Below are 15021 nucleotides of genomic sequence, written 5' to 3'. Positions count from 1 at the left end.
CTTGTAATATCGATCCCTTTATTCATTCTATTTTTCATTTCCACGTACTTCACAACCTCATTACAGAAACCATCCCATACAACAAGGGAACCCAGCAGCTACTAGTGCTAGCCAGCCAGCCAACCTCACTCACTCGCTTGGTATCCAATGGATATTGCTTAGAAAAGCATTCACTCTCATTATCATCATGGCGCTGCAATATTCGCCTACCCTGTCAGGTAAGCAAGTTCCATTTTACCAATACCCACTTCTTCGAAGTCACAGGGTTCATAGTTGACTCCTTTGGCTTTACTCATCATACCCGCCTTCTTACTATATTACGTACCCCCTCCTTCCTTTCATTTCCTTGGGCTGTAGTCCGTGTATGGAATTTTTATATTTCTTTCAGCTTTCCTCGGTCTTGTCTAGGATGTGTCCTTATATGAAAAGGAATAGAATGGCATCATCTTAGATGGGATTTCGTTTCATAATTAGTAACTTGCCAGATGATATAACTACCATTACTAACATTCTTAAATAGGCCCTGGCGGCTGGCCTTCTGGGGCTATACCCACTGAGGTTTTCTGGGTGGTTGCATCATACCTACCAGATCGCGAGGACATCAAATCAATGCGCCTAGTCAACCGAGAATTCAATGGCAAGGTGTTGTGTCACTTCATGAAACAGGTCGTCATTAGCTTCGGTCCTGAACAGGCCATGAAATTCGCCGATGGTGTAGTCGGTGGCAACAACCTATCTTCGTTCGACATGACAGAGAAAGTTCTGAAATCGACCCTATTTCATTACTTAGCCCCGCACATTCAGCGTTTGGGGCTCACGCTCGAGTTAAGCGAAGACGAGCTAGCTTCTCCGAATGTTGACAACTTAGATGAGATATGCCTTCGTTCTTGGGGTGTCTACAGATGGTTTGTACCTTCCGACAAACATCTGACTCCCCTGGAGAAGGTGACGATGGCTCTAGAAAAGTGTCAGGGTGTTGTTCGCCTCTTAAGCAAGGTTACCAATGTCCGCGAATTCGCATTATCTTGCGATGGATGCCTAGGTTATCTCCAAGGCCCTGACGTGAACCCCTTCCAGCCTCCCGGAAGACTGCCGGTATTCGGCAACCACAACGCGGTTCGCGTTACCGAGGATAAATCCCTGCAGGTCAGATTCGACAAGTCGTATAAGCTGGAAGTTATAGAACGCAAGTTAGCTGCCGCTGGGGTTAAAACGGCAGACATCCCTCGCAAGATTTCCCAGCTTCGGAAATCTGAAGGCATTACCCTCAAAAATCTAGTGAAGGAGAAGCGAGATAGAGCTCCCCTTCCTCTCAGCCGTTATCAGCATGAAGTTACACGTGACAAAGTGAATGACGACCAGATCCGCTTGCAGCCAGATCAGCTTACTGAATCGCAAAAGTGGTACATGCATCGTCATTTATCTACACAAGGCGCTATGATTCAATCCTTCATGATCACGATGCTTGATAACAGCACCGCCTTTACAAGGTTGACCAAGCTGAACCTCGCGCGTATTCCGAGCTTTCATCTCGACAGTCTTTGCCGTGATGACTTCTGGTCCTCCTTGCCACAAGTGGAGGATGTCGCTCTGGGCGTTATTCCTGACTGGAGAAGCTTGAAGCAGGAAAGCCAATTCGACATTAGCGTGAGACAGGTATATCCCACGGATGCAATTCCCAAAGTCTTCAACTTATTGAAGAACTACATCGGTAAGCAGCCTAACATCGAGCGGCTCCATTTCGAATGGCACTGTGGTGGAGAGTTCGCCGCTGGAATCGCGCAAAGGGGTAGATACGTCCTACCTGCGCCTTTCATCGCACAGCACCGAATGGTGATAGACTCAAGCCAGGGGAACATTCTCATCCTGCCGTACATCACCCATTTATCTCTGAAGAATTGTTGGTTTGCACCCAACGTATTCTACCGCATTATGAAGACTATGGCTGCGGACCGCTGTCTCGAGTCTCTTGAGCTGGAGTCGGTCTCCCTTAGTGGCTGTCCAATCATCCGTGGACTCATGGCAGACATAGATCCGATGCCTCATCAGGTCACGGTTCACACCTACAGATACGATTATAGTCCGCAGTTATATGTTCTTCGAGCTGGTTGGAATTTCTCTTGGAGTCATGTGATTGACTTGTTATCGCCTATCAAGACTATTTCCGAGACTGTCGGTGAGCTATTAGGCGGAAATGTGCTTCCTCGAACGAAGAAAGGAAACAAGATCCAAAGACTCGTCTTCAAGTCTTGCGGGTACGTCGACGTACCCGACAAACGCTTCATCTCGTATCGACATGATGAATTTATAATATCCGATGGGTCGCTTTTCCTAGAGAAGATGCGGGTCTTCAACGAGAATAACCCAAGGATGCTCCAGATGGAACGATTCGTGCAGGTCTCGACCGACAGACATCTGGCCACCGTTCGTGACTTATTCGATCCGATGGAGGAGTTAGCTTTGGAGAAGGTGTATGGACTACGTACAGGATGGGCCGGTGTCTACGACGAGGCCATGATCAAGGCTGCCAAGCGAGACGGCGCCTTTTCCCCTGGCATAGGACGCTTCTCCGGAACGATCGAGCGCGTCCCGGATGTCGTATCAGCAGATGACGATGACTTACCCGACGTCCAGATGAACACAGCTCCCTTTGAGCATGGCTACGATGACGCGAACGGTCTAAGTCGACTTCTGAAGAATATTGAGCAGCGCCAGAAGTATACAGTCGAAAACTTTGGTCCTCAGTAATGCTGAGGTACCTACCTAGTATGTATACATCAAAAGTCCCGGCGTACTTTCCTCCTTTTTTCCATAACGGCATACTAGGAGGTACCTATGCATCAGGCAGGCGTTATGGAGTCCATGAAGGCAGGCGTCTCTCTATTCTGCAACCATATGGGAAGGACCTTGAAGTGTCTTTCCACGACGTGTTGATTTCCTTACCTCACCACCAAAAGATTCACAGTTATTGCGCACATCTACCACTTCTCTCCGTTCTTAGAGAAAGTGGTAGGACAAGTTTCCACAGCAATGGATGAGATAGGATGTACTATCTCGGGTCTGGAGTATGAGGCACGGGTAAGCCTCAATAGGATAGGCTACTGCTTTGCCTTTGCCATTTGTAATTGAGTCGCGACGCGATGTACTTTAGTTTTCGCCTTTACTGGCATACACCTAATTAAAGGGACTATCGCAATTTTATGAAGAAATCCAACCTGTGACTTTTGTGAATGCGGAACGGTAGGTTGAATTAACTTTTGCTCTATTATTGGAGAAGAGTAGGTCGACAAGTGGAGTATGAAGGTAGCATACTTAGGTATGATGTCGTGTATGAGTAATGGGCCTACACTTAGCACAGCTCCGTATATTGTTAATAGTGAACGTATATCCATATAGGAAAGGGAAGTATCAGTCACAACCGGGAAGAGCAGCGCAACTTGTTCAGTAACTTTTTGGTATTTGGGGAATCACGAAAGTCTTATTCGCGAATTGCATGCCAGAAACCTTGACCCATGCTTTACGACCGCCTTGACACCAGGAGTGAAAAGCACTAAAAACCCCGAACCTTCTCCATTAATCGTCACATCACCCGCCCTGTTCTCCTCTTAAGAGAATCTATGCGGCAGTGATGGCCTGGCGGATACGAGCACCGCGTTGTCGGGAGCTCAAGTGTGTGGGCTCACGTACAACAGCCTCCGACTTCTGGACAACCTCCTCACCCTCGGTTAGGATTAATTCGACGTGGCATGGGTTAGACATGTAGGGGTTGATCTATAAAGCATGCATATTAGTGGACCTAGACTTTTGTGACTTCGAGGAATATTAGTGACATACACGACCGTGGGCACGGTAAGTTCGTCTTCGCTGCTTAGGGGCCTGGTTGACCTGGATGTGCTTGACGATCAGGTTGCTGGTATCGAGGCCCTTAGCATCCGCGTTGGACTCAGCATTCTTCAGGAGACCGAGCAGGAACTCGGCGGACTTTACGGGCCATCGGGCCTTAGAGACACCAAACTGCTTGCCTGTTCACACCAAATATGTTAGCCAACTTGTCCACCTCAATCTTTGTATCCATATCCAATTGCGTTCCATCGATATTTATTTTTTTAATTTTCTCCACTAATTGTATATATATTCGCATGGAAAATTCGTACCTTGGGCAGTTCGGCCAGTGCTGCCAGCGTATCGTCGCATAGGGACAGCCTCGGTCTTCTCCTTCACATTCTCGAGGAACTTAAGAGCGCGGACCAACTTCCAGCCGTTGATAGCTTGAGCAGTCTCTCGGGTGTTCTTGAAAGAAACACGTAGGTAAGCACCGCGGGCGCGGGCCGACTTCGCGGAATCGATCTCGGTAGCAGCGTATCGAACCTGTAGACAAATTGGCATTAGTCGTCATTGCCCTTCTAGACCATATATGTATGACATTGGTGGTGGAATGCGGGATGTGGGATGGAGGATGCGTGATGCGTCGACGTGATCGATTTCGAGTCGTGAAATAATATGATGAATATTCTAATCGTCGCGGAATGAAGGATATTTCGAATGTATCTACTCGAATGGGAATTTTGGACATACCATCGTGACTGCTGTGTGGCGTTGAGATAGAAGATGGACTCGGTAACGTTGATTGAATTGAAGTTTTTCGCGAAGTCAAGTTGGGGAAAGTTCAAATTGTAGAAAATGTTAAGTTGTGGCCTCGCTTACCGAGCCTGTGCGGTACGTACTGGGTCTTAGTCCTGTAGAAAAGAAAAGCCCCACCTGTTTAAAACGTCCTTCTTATCGATAATCGTTTTATCAACTTTCAACGGAGAATCTTCGGTCCCTAGGAGCTCGGACCACGCTACTTTCTTAATGCACTCCAAGTGGATATCGAGGTAGCTCCGAAATTTTTTTTTCTTCTGAAGCTTGACGAAGGAATTTTTTGTTAACGAAGCTTAACGCTTGACTTAAAAAATTCTTCCAATTGTCGTTCGCCAATTCCTCAACGCGACAACCGACGCGATAATAACTTGTCGCACATACTTCGCAATCTATCCCACCTTAACAATTCTCTTTAAATATGGGCTTTACACCGAGAGGAGGTAGAGGCGGTGGCCGTGGTGGTGGAAGCCGAGGTGGCTTTGGTGATCGAGGTGGTTTCGGTGGACGAGGAGGTGGTCGTGGAGGTGCTCGAGGTGAGTCAAATCTGCGGAATCTGTCTATATAGAATTCGGAAGACTGAATATTAATCTGATTTGTAGGTGGCGCGCGAGGTGGACGAGGTGGCTTCGGTGATCGAGGCCGCGGTGGTCCCCCCGGCCGAGGACGTGGAGCTCCTCGAGGTGGCGGACGAGGAGGTGCAAGAGGCGGCGCAAGGGGTGGTGCGAAGGTTATGGTCGTAAGTGAATCAAAAATTGATCTATTTTCCCCTTCATGTTAGCTAATTGACCTACCTTAGGAACCTCATCGTCACGAGGGTGTATTCGTCTCGCGGGGCAAGGAAGATCACTTACTCACCCGAAGCATCGCACCTGGTATCGAGGTCTATGGCGAGAAGCGAGTGTCAACTGATACCACTACCAAAGGAGAAGATGGTGCTCCTATCACGACCAAGGTCGAATACCGAATTTGGAATCCTTTCCGAAGCAAGTTGGCCGCCGGTATCATTGGAGGTATTGACAACATTTACATGAAGCCCGGTTCCAAGGTCCTGTACTTGGGTGCCGCTTCTGGAACATCAGTTTCTCACGTTTCCGACATTGTTGGCCCTACCGGAAACGTCTACGCCGTCGAGTTCTCCCACCGATCTGGCCGAGACTTGGTTAACATGGCTCAAAACCGAACCAACGTCATTCCCATCGTCGAAGATGCTCGACATCCCATGAAGTACCGCATGCTTGTCCCGATGGTCGACTGTATCTTTGCCGATGTTGCCCAGCCCGATCAAGCTCGTATCGTTGCCCTGAACGCTCACATGTTCCTGAAAGTCGGCGGTGGTGTGGTTATCTCCATTAAGGCAAACTGCATTGACAGCACAGCTGCTCCCGAAGCAGTCTTCGCGCAAGAAGTCCAGAAGCTGAGGGCCGAGCGTATTAAGCCCCAGGAGCAACTGACACTAGGTATAACATCTCCCATCCTCTTCAATCTCCTCAACGCTAACCAATGCTTCCAGAACCCTACGAACGAGACCACTGTATTGTGATTGGACAGTACCAAGAGGCGAAATGAGCACTTTACAGGTTAGAAGACAACCTGTCTTGTGTTAGGATAGTCTTGGTGTGACGATCACGATCCATATGGTTCACGGGAAGGAGTTATTCCCAACAGGCAACGGCGACTAGGCGTTATGGGGGTGGGATTCATGCTAATTCGATTGTGTATAGTTCCATTAGGGACAAGTATCTGGTCAATACCACATAGGCAATTTGGTCCGCGCGCTCGTCTATTTCATCTGATACATAAAAGTTTTCTTCAGCAGCTATTGGCATCTTGTTCATATCGTAGTATCTTGGAGGTCTAGTTCCTAGACTTATTTGCCTCGAAACCATGCTAACCTACCAGTCCCGAATGTAGTCTGTGTTCTCACATAGTGCGCATACCTCTTCTATTAGGCATACAACACATACTTAACTAGTTCACAGAAAGCGAGTATCTATCTACTCACCACGTTCCATAACCCATTATCTGAGTAGGTACTTTACCCCCCAATTCAATAAGGACCATCCGAATCCCTCGAAATCTTCCGCCCCCTATACGTAGCAAAACTTTGGCTAAAAGGTCGAGTAGAAGGTACTCCCACCCTCGTCGGCCCGCACGTACTTATCACCGTAGGCGCTTGTGGCGGCGCCCGCGCCGGGATGGGCGGTTGCCCTCCTCCGCTCCACGCGTAGCCTAACCTGGACTCTTGCTCGTCGGCAGCGCAGCCAGCGCACCCTGCTCCGAGCAAGCCGAACCCTGACACTGGAATCGGCCCCCCTGTGCCTGCGTTGTTGATATTGGTATTGGTGTTGGGGTTAGTGCTAAGGGCGCTAAAATCAGGCAACGGCACCTCCTCCGCCGTCGTAGGCACGCTCGGTAGTCCGACCGAGGGTACGCGGGCAGACCAAGTAGGGACGGTGGGGTTCTCATACCAGTTAAACGGCGGCCAAGGCCAAGGCCCGGGTCTAGGATCACCGCCCACGTCTCCTCCGTGCTGCTCCACTACGATAGGCTTGTACTGCTGCTGCTGCTGCTGCTGTATCGGGAAGGGGTAGGGGTTAGGAGTGGAAGGCCGCACGAGTAGGACCCGAGTCACGGGCTCGGGCTGCCAGTCCATCTCATCGGCGCTTTCGAAGCCGACGCCCGCGTCGTCGGCCCATTCGCAGAAGCGCTCGCCGCACGCGCGGATGGCCCGCGTCGCCCAGTTCCGGAAGCGCAGGTTCGCTCGTCGGACTGCGCTGCATTCGGTGCAGAAGCGGGTGTTGGGTCCGCCCCCGTTTCCGTTGAAGTAGGCGTTCGGGGCAAATGAGAAGGGGGAGGGTTGTTGGTGCAATGTGGTGAAGGGGAGGGGTGGCGGCGAGGTGAGGAGCATGTCGAGGTCGGAGCATATGTCGGCGGGTGTATTGGGGGTGTTATTATTGTTGCGGCGCTTGCATCTGTTCGGTTTCGAGTTCGAAGCGTTGTGCTTGTTGTTGTTCCTTTGCGTTTGACCACCACGGGGACCGGAGGTGCGGCCGTTGCCGTTGTGATATGGCTGTGCGCCTCGACCGCGGGGCGGGAAAGATTTGTCATTGCCTCCTCTCCTGTTAGCCGGGTTATGATTCTTCGTCGGTGGCGGGTCGACGCCCTGCATATGGTCGTCGAAACCTACGGTTCGTGGCCCCCATCTATTATTGGCGTGGGCTTTTGGACGCCGAGTTCTGTTCTTCTTCCTTGACATTATGTGTGATGATAACTATACCTAGGGCGTAGGCTCTCCGCGCGGCTTGGCTACCCGTTTGAGCTCTACCAATTTTCAAATTCTTTAGTGTCGCTAAGGAGGTTCTACTAGAGATATATTGATGCCCTAGGGCTTCTAAGAACTGAAGGGAGCCTGAAGCCCATTAAGGGGGCCTTCTCCATCTTAAACCTTCACCAGCTCTGGCAACTGAAAGGGTTGCCATAGCTACTTGGGGTTATGAGACTTCTCTAGATGTTCTAGAAAACAAAGGAAAAAACCATCTTAAATAAAGTGATGAGCTTTCCCGCAAACTACGAATAATATCCACCAGTGTCCGGTCTTGTGGCAATGGCGGGATCTAGAAGGTTTCTATGGCGAGGAAATATGAGTCGTCTTATTGAATTTTCTCTACAAAGAAATTCCAGGCAGTCGGGGAGAACTCGTCGGCAGTCATGCAACCGTTCCCAAAGTCTAGAAGAAGACAATGGTGAGTGTGAAGAGTAGAAGAATCGTAGTTGAACGCGCGAATAGTAGCTGACACGGGTGTCAGTTTTTAAAAGCTGTGGGCCTTTGTGAATTCCCGCGATCCTCTCTCATGAGACTTAGTTTCAACCTTGATAAATGCAAAGTCGGTGAAAGAATTATTGTATCTTCTTAGCCCTGGAAGAAACATTGAGGTAGCCGGTATATTCTACTCATTTATTATGGGAGGACACCTTTGATATAGCCTCACGTCGATTACCTGTTTCGAGGAATATGGATAAAGCCGACATTTGTTATTTGGTCGATTTTGACTTTATCATCCCTCCCAAACTCATGGAAAATATGTCTGTCTGGGATGACTTTCTCATAGGCGTTAATTTTCAGAGAACTATCAAGCGGTCCTATGATCTTCATGTCTTCAAGAGTGACTATGAATATGTTAGCTAATGCTTAATGATATCCACTGTCGTTGGTTGATGTTACATTGACCTAGACGCGAAGGATTCATCTAACATTTGTGACATTCGAAGTGGATTCTAGAAAGGTATGAGGCTCTGGAGCGTGCCAAAAAAGTGATTTACTTGCTTCTTCCCACGGCTTCAATGTAGAATACGATTGCCGTTGCTTCTCTACCTAGTATCTTCATATAAAAATTCAATTGCTGTGACTTTGCGTAGAGAGCGGGGATATTGGGATGAATTTGCGGTGCCTGATACGGCCCTTATACTGTTTTGGTATAGGGAGAGAGGGAGTAATGACCTCTAGCTACTAAGTAGTAGATAGGTACCTAGGTTACGCTTTGACTTTGGAGACGTTGGCTGGCAGTTGGGCGTCGAAAATACCTAATTCGATTACTTCCCCGGATCCCACTCTAGACTCTGACGCCAAAAGAGGGGCTATTGGAGTTATTGATTTTAGAAAGCTAAAGTAGCAATGATAGACCTTATGCTCGGTAAGGAGTTTGCAAGATTTTCCTTTGGGAATACCTACCTAGGTATCTTCTTAGGCGAGTTAGGCGAGTTTCTTTCTCTACAGGGACTCTGAACATCGGAGTATAAGAAATGAAGAATGAGAGAAATATGGTTTTTTTTTCTCGGGAGATCTTGGAAGATCTCGGAAGTCGGGTCGATGAGGCAGCATGGATCAGGTAAATCCGTAGACCAATGCAATCTCGACTTATGCTGGTATCTTCAAATATCTGGTTTCGCAATTTAAAAATTTGAACGCTAATCCAGCAGCGTTGCGATGGCGTGGTGCGTGAGACAGGAGAAATTGTTCCACGACAGTTCGGTAATGCATCGCGAAGGGTAATTGCCGGACGTTTGCTGATGCCCCGGTTGGTTACGCCCGCTAGAAACATTCGCCCACGGGAGATTAGGTGGGTGCCATTCGGGAGTGAATGATTGACTAAATTCGAGAATCAATGTCCATTATCAAAAGTCAAATAACCAACCAACGCCTATCATTTTCTGTCCGAAAGAGCAACCGGCATTCAGCTGAGTTATATAGATTAGCTATAACATCATTTTCAGCGCTCGTTGAGGTACAGCCAGCGAAGTGAAGCTCAGCAGCCAGCTGAAAAAAAAGGACAAAGAAGCCTTCGTTAGAGAGACGGTGGCTCCGGGGAGTAGATACCGGTAGGTATGTAAGCTGACGGGCTTAAAGCAAGCAACTGGAATCAGGTATGTAGCTTGGAAGCGGTGTAACGTCTTCCCCTCTCAACGGTCGAGTGCTGAGTAAGTTCATCCATGGAGAGAAGTGATTTTGGTAGATCAATTGATGACCTTGATCTGATCTGATCTGAAATGATACAGATTGGTGAGGTGTGGTGTGAAGACTATATAATTTTGAAGCTTGACATGACGGAGGAAGCTGAGCGAGTGTGTTGTATTCACGCAACCGTAGGATGGGGCGGAGATAACATTGGAATTGTCAAGAATAATACTAGGTGGGTGTTCGAACGCCACATGGAGAATTCGGGATTTCGACAACGTGGTTGACGGGATTGGCAGGATTGGCACAGATCTTCGTTGCTGATAAAGCTTCACGACATTTTAGTGTCAAAAAGGTCGAAAATGACGAAAAGTATTCCTTTTCTAATACGCACGTGTCGCATTACTTAATATTTGAGTATTTTGGGAACAAACCTTACTTGGAAGGAAGTTGCAATGAAGTTAAGAGGAAGGATCGATAAAATGTCAATATGACATCCATGGATTTTGCAGCTCACAGCTTGCTGACTTACATGTGCAACTTTTGCTTAGCGAATTAGCGTTGTCAACTAAGCTTTTTCTTACCACATTTTTGCCTTTTTATCTGACCTTATTACATATTCGCGTCAGCACTTTTCATTACTCCACATCCTCTTTTCTTTCTTACCATATCACTCATCACCATTTTACTACTCCAATGAAGGGCTTCAAAATCTGTTACCGCTGCGACTTCTCTGCATTGTCACGGTAATCGCAACATAAACCTTCTAATTGAGAAGGGTTCGTGACGAAGAAGTCTTGAAACGCATTCATTCGTTCGATTACCGTTTCTCCAGTCAAATGTCTTAATTGGGTTACACGTCCAAGTATGTCCAAGTATGGCATGGCTTATGTACCATCAGCACCATCAGCAATTGATGGCAGACCGATCTATTCAGCAGTTGCCCGGATTTCTACGGGGGGTTTCTACTTCGGTCGAGCCATATTATAGCAATGTGGCTTGCCTGCCCACACCTATTACCTAGTGTCGCGGGATCTTTACCTATTTGGTCATATATCTTCACTCCCTAGTACCTGTTTTATCTGACTCTAGTGAGCCGTGCTGGCCGTGGTCGATGACGGATGACGAGAGGCAACTATAAACAATAGGTAGCCTCATCGATCCCTCTACGTTTGTCACTTGACGTATCAACCATGTCTGCCAAGCTGGGGTAACAACCTTTGGAGGTGGGCTAAGTAGACTAAGAGCTTTGACGCGTTTCGGTCATTATTCCACATGCTCTGGGGTTTGCCAAGCTACCCCGAAGTTGAAGCCAAGTTGGGCCAAGCTCCAACTAAACACTTCAAGCCTATGCCGCAACCATGGATACTGTGTGGTACAGGGTCCACAGGTCTAATCGTCGAGTGCAGGTCAGTACGCTACTGCTACTGTACCTAGGTCAACAGCAAGTCTAGCAGTCTGGAGTTTGAATAGAATATGTACAGCAGGTATCTTCTCTCGATCGCCCAGTCGCCCTACACGATACTAGATACTTAGGTACAGGCCAAAGCATACATCCCCCCTGGCTTCTTACATGCTGCACATATGGATCTTTATCAAGCAGTTCTCTATCCCTGTTCATTATGTCCGTGCTGGCACAGAACTATTCTCACTCCGCGTATTGTTATTTGATTGGCCTCAATACTCCAGTCACCCTTCCACAGACCAGTACCGTTTTTTCTCTAGTCAGCTCGAGTCGAGCACCAGGTCCCTGACATGGATGAACACACAGGGCTCCTTAACAGCGTTGATATCCTGGCCAGTAGCTAGGACCTAGGAACTGCATATCTAGTATCTTCCCCCCGGGAAACAAAGCGCATTACGAGTCTGTATGTGTGAGTGGACGATTCAGTTATAAGCTTCTCTTGGAACCCGTCCATTGATGTCGCGCAGCACACAAGTGGACCTTTAGGATTCGGTCGTGATCGATGAATTATTCAACGAGCTGGCTCACCTATCTTCTCGACATTTAAAGACTACCCAATGTTGTGTGTGGCAACGGCGTCCACGTGGATGATGTCAACTCATTGGCCTACCAGATTCGATCTTGATTAATGACTCGAATACTGTTCAGGCTAACTGCTTTCCGTCATTCGACTGACTTATATTCGACAACATTACCAAAATCTACATATGTAGACCCATCAGGGCGGATTTGATCAAGAGCTAAATTAAGCTACGGTACCTTTCAACTAGACAACTTATTCATTACCTAAATACCATATCCCTTCTCTTTTCGATTTAGAAATACTTACCTCCTCCGGTGTTGTAAAAGATGGCGGGCGGCGATTTGTCAGAGGAAGTGCTCAACGCCATTAGCGTCATTGAGCGAGTCGGCTCCGTTTTCTCGATGTTGGGATGTCTTTTCGTCATTCTCACATTTTCCTTCTCAAAGGCATTCCACAAGCCTATCAACCGACTCGTCTTCTACGCATCCTTCGGTAACTTAATGACGAACGTGGGGTCGTTATTGTCAAGGCGATATGTGCTGGAGATAGACACATTTGGGTGTCAATTCCAAGCATTCCTCATTCAAATGTAAGTATTACCTCTTTCATCAACATGTCACCTATTTTGCTAAACTAGTGAAGGTTCCTACCCGCCGATGCATTATGGACCCTGGCAATGGCATTCAACGTATACCTGACCTTCTACCACAAATTCGACGCTGCCAGACTCCGAAAGATGGAAATTTATTATCTCTTATTCTGTTACGGTATTCCATTCGTACCTGCCCTCACTTACGTCTTCGTGAGGACTGAGAAGGCTGGGAGGATGTACGGAAACGCCACGTTATGGTGCTGGGTCAGCTCGGAATTCGATATCTTTCGAATTGCTACTTTCTATGGGCCAGTCTGGTAAGAATACGAAAATGAGTATTACCGAGTCTTATGATGTTGACTTTATATAGGGTCGTTATCTTACTCACTATGTTCATCTATATCCGAACAGGCGGGGAGATATACAGAAAGCGAAAACAACTACGCCAATTTGGAGCTAGCAGCAGTGCCCACGACCCTGAGGCGATAACCATGGACGACCCTTACTCAATAAAGACGACCGAAGTGACTGTCACAAGCGAATCCGCCCAAGAAAGCGCGAATGGGATTGACCTTGCGCCGCTCGGTCGATTCAACGAGAGGCCTAAGCCAGCATATTCAGTCATGATCTCGTCGGATAACAAAAAGGGCAGCATGTCACAACAAGGGGGTAACACACGCCCTCCTCCGAGTAACATCCCACCAACTCCTTCAACCGCTAGGGCACAAGCGAAGTCCCAAAAGCGAAGGGCGAATTTCGAGGCCAACAATGCCGCGTGGTCTTATAGCAAGTGTGCCCTCCTTTTTTTCACGGCACTCCTTGTAACTTGGATTCCGTCTTCGGCCAACCGTGTGTACAGTCTTGTCAATACGAACAAAACAGAGGCATCCCTAGAGATCATGAGTGCGATCGTATTGCCGCTTCAGGGTTTCTGGAATATGTTGATCTACATCGCGACCAGCTGGGAAGCGGTGAAGATCACCTTCACTGATGTGATGACTCACATCAACGGTCACCATCCCGAGCCGAATCGTTACCCTAGCGACTACAACGACAAACACAATTTTGCATTTAGACTTTCGAGTCGGAGCCCACGAAGGGATGTCGAAAGTGAAAGTATGACGGAGCTAGCCAATAGTGGCAGGACGTCTAATTCCGCCCATGACTCTAAGAGATAGACGTTACGAGCGTACTGAAAATGGAGTTACGACATGTATTTTCGGGATGAGTTATTTCACTTCTTGAGTATATTTTGAAAGATACCTTTCGGTTATATTAGAATCTTATTCGCCATATACCCAGTCATCACTGAATTGGATTGGTCGGTTGGTCTACCGAATGATATATTTTATTAAAGAGTATCCATCTCTTGCATGTTATTGACTTGATGTGCTCCTCTTTCGTTGTTTGTCTGCATGTACCTACTATATTGCAAAGGGAATTCAGCTTTGATGGGATTGATGAAATTAGTCGGGCCTTCCCCCCTCTCGACACCGCTAGCTATCCGAAACGCGGAGAGGCCAATCTAATATTTCCAATTCCAGAACCGAGTCACATACACATACAACACATACAACACATACATGTCAAGTCCCGCCAGTCTGGTAACCATTCGGATACCATAACCGTCCCAACGCTTTCGAGCCGAAACGGGTCGCACATAACTCGGCGTGCAAATGAACATCCGGGCTTTGAATTCACCGCATACCTCCAAGTTCCCTTACTTGATGCCAATGCAAAGGGAAAAAAGGTGTAATAAAAGGGGAAGTCGGCTAAGATGAAAATAATCTGGGGTCAACCATAACGCTGTGATCTGGAGTGCATATAACTATCCTCAGTTTGCCTAGTGCATTATTTATTACGTATCCTTATTCCATCTAGGAGAAGTTAGCAGTACGCCGCTATTATGCATCCGGCAAGGCTAATGAAAAATTGTGCGCTCAAGCTAGGGCAGGCACGAAGAAAATGAGGCTAGTCTCTATAGATTACGTTACAGTAGGATGCGGATCACCACGCGACGTCTCTTTCCAGCGCAGAGGTCTTCCTAGCTCAGGATTCCAGGAAGTAGGTCAACCCTGAGAAATGGCAATATGGGCAGTTATAATATAATAGTGACAGGTGGGCTAGAGTAGGACTGTACCACAATAGCATTCATAAGGCTGATCTACCATAGCGTTCAAGCATTGACTCGCTCTAGGGAGCATTCAAATTATCAAGATGGACTGACAGCACTAAGGTAAGGTGCTGCAGTTTGACATTAGTTAAATTTTTGTCGTGTATCCGCTATACCAAGTTAAGTCTGATGTCGCTGCATGGTAAAATTTCATATATTGGCAACATCGATTTCT

At 47.6% G+C, this 15021-nt stretch overlaps 5 protein-coding genes across 5 annotated transcripts; 3 read left to right on the top strand and 2 right to left on the bottom strand.

Moving 5' to 3' along the window:
* GGS22DRAFT_76294 (uncharacterized protein) lies at positions 1-2923 on the top strand. The gene is made up of 2 exons (XM_047968044.1): positions 1-218; positions 521-2923. The coding sequence occupies exons 1-2, from the start codon at positions 188-190 to the stop codon at positions 2746-2748; spliced, it is 2259 nt and encodes a 752-aa protein (XP_047814975.1). The 5' UTR covers positions 1-187; the 3' UTR covers positions 2749-2923.
* Positions 2924-3187: 264 nt separating this feature from the next.
* GGS22DRAFT_173446 (60S ribosomal protein L17) lies at positions 3188-4692 on the bottom strand. Its single transcript, XM_047962918.1, has 4 exons — positions 4576-4692; positions 4155-4368; positions 3835-4022; positions 3188-3771 (listed from the first exon to the last, which is right to left on the bottom strand). The coding sequence occupies exons 1-4, from the start codon at positions 4576-4578 to the stop codon at positions 3616-3618; spliced, it is 561 nt and encodes a 186-aa protein (XP_047814974.1). The 5' UTR covers positions 4579-4692; the 3' UTR covers positions 3188-3615.
* Positions 4693-4888: 196 nt separating this feature from the next.
* On the top strand, positions 4889-6487 carry GGS22DRAFT_173445 (Fibrillarin). The gene is made up of 4 exons (XM_047962917.1): positions 4889-5174; positions 5241-5377; positions 5438-6098; positions 6152-6487. Exons 1-4 carry the CDS (start codon positions 5060-5062, stop codon positions 6205-6207), a joined length of 969 nt encoding a protein of 322 aa, XP_047814973.1. The 5' UTR covers positions 4889-5059; the 3' UTR covers positions 6208-6487.
* A 120-nt stretch (positions 6488-6607) lies between these two features.
* On the bottom strand, positions 6608-8071 carry GGS22DRAFT_76267 (uncharacterized protein). Its single transcript, XM_047968042.1, has one exon. The coding sequence runs from the start codon at positions 7895-7897 to the stop codon at positions 6689-6691; it is 1209 nt and encodes a 402-aa protein (XP_047814972.1). The 5' UTR covers positions 7898-8071; the 3' UTR covers positions 6608-6688.
* A 4087-nt stretch (positions 8072-12158) lies between these two features.
* On the top strand, positions 12159-14021 carry GGS22DRAFT_76227 (family A G protein-coupled receptor-like protein). The gene is made up of 3 exons (XM_047968041.1): positions 12159-12670; positions 12724-12990; positions 13044-14021. Exons 1-3 carry the CDS (start codon positions 12408-12410, stop codon positions 13849-13851), a joined length of 1338 nt encoding a protein of 445 aa, XP_047814971.1. The 5' UTR covers positions 12159-12407; the 3' UTR covers positions 13852-14021.
* Positions 14022-15021: the final 1000 nt, after the last annotated feature.

Source organism: Annulohypoxylon maeteangense (assembly GCF_022496945.1).
Source record: "Annulohypoxylon maeteangense strain CBS 123835 unplaced genomic scaffold GGS22scaffold_21, whole genome shotgun sequence".
In the NCBI taxonomy this organism is placed as follows: Eukaryota; Fungi; Ascomycota; class Sordariomycetes; order Xylariales; family Hypoxylaceae; genus Annulohypoxylon; species Annulohypoxylon maeteangense.
The sequence above is the reverse complement of the archived record's forward strand: the minus strand, read 5'-3'. Positions and strand labels throughout refer to the sequence as shown.

Coding starts and splice junctions, on each gene's coding strand:
- GGS22DRAFT_173445 (XM_047962917.1), top strand. CDS start 5,060: ATGGGCTTTACACCGAGAGGAGGTAGAGGCGGTGGCCGTGGTGGTGGA. Junction 5,175..5,240: donor TGGTCGTGGAGGTGCTCGAG/GTGAGTCAAATC, acceptor TCTGATTTGTAG/GTGGCGCGCGAGGTGGACGA. Junction 6,099..6,151: donor CCAGGAGCAACTGACACTAG/GTATAACATCTC, acceptor CAATGCTTCCAG/AACCCTACGAACGAGACCAC.
- GGS22DRAFT_76227 (XM_047968041.1), top strand. CDS start 12,408: ATGGCGGGCGGCGATTTGTCAGAGGAAGTGCTCAACGCCATTAGCGTC. Junction 12,671..12,723: donor CAAGCATTCCTCATTCAAAT/GTAAGTATTACC, acceptor AAACTAGTGAAG/GTTCCTACCCGCCGATGCAT. Junction 12,991..13,043: donor ACTTTCTATGGGCCAGTCTG/GTAAGAATACGA, acceptor GACTTTATATAG/GGTCGTTATCTTACTCACTA.
- GGS22DRAFT_76294 (XM_047968044.1), top strand. CDS start 188: ATGGCGCTGCAATATTCGCCTACCCTGTCAG. Junction 219..520: donor ATATTCGCCTACCCTGTCAG/GTAAGCAAGTTC, acceptor ATTCTTAAATAG/GCCCTGGCGGCTGGCCTTCT.
- GGS22DRAFT_173446 (XM_047962918.1), bottom strand. Junction 4,023..4,154: donor CACTGGCCGAACTGCCCAAG/GTACGAATTTTC, acceptor TGGTGTGAACAG/GCAAGCAGTTTGGTGTCTCT. Junction 3,772..3,834: donor CTTACCGTGCCCACGGTCGT/GTATGTCACTAA, acceptor CATGCTTTATAG/ATCAACCCCTACATGTCTAA.
- GGS22DRAFT_76267 (XM_047968042.1), bottom strand. CDS start 7,897: ATGTCAAGGAAGAAGAACAGAACTCGGCGTCCAAAAGCCCACGCCAAT.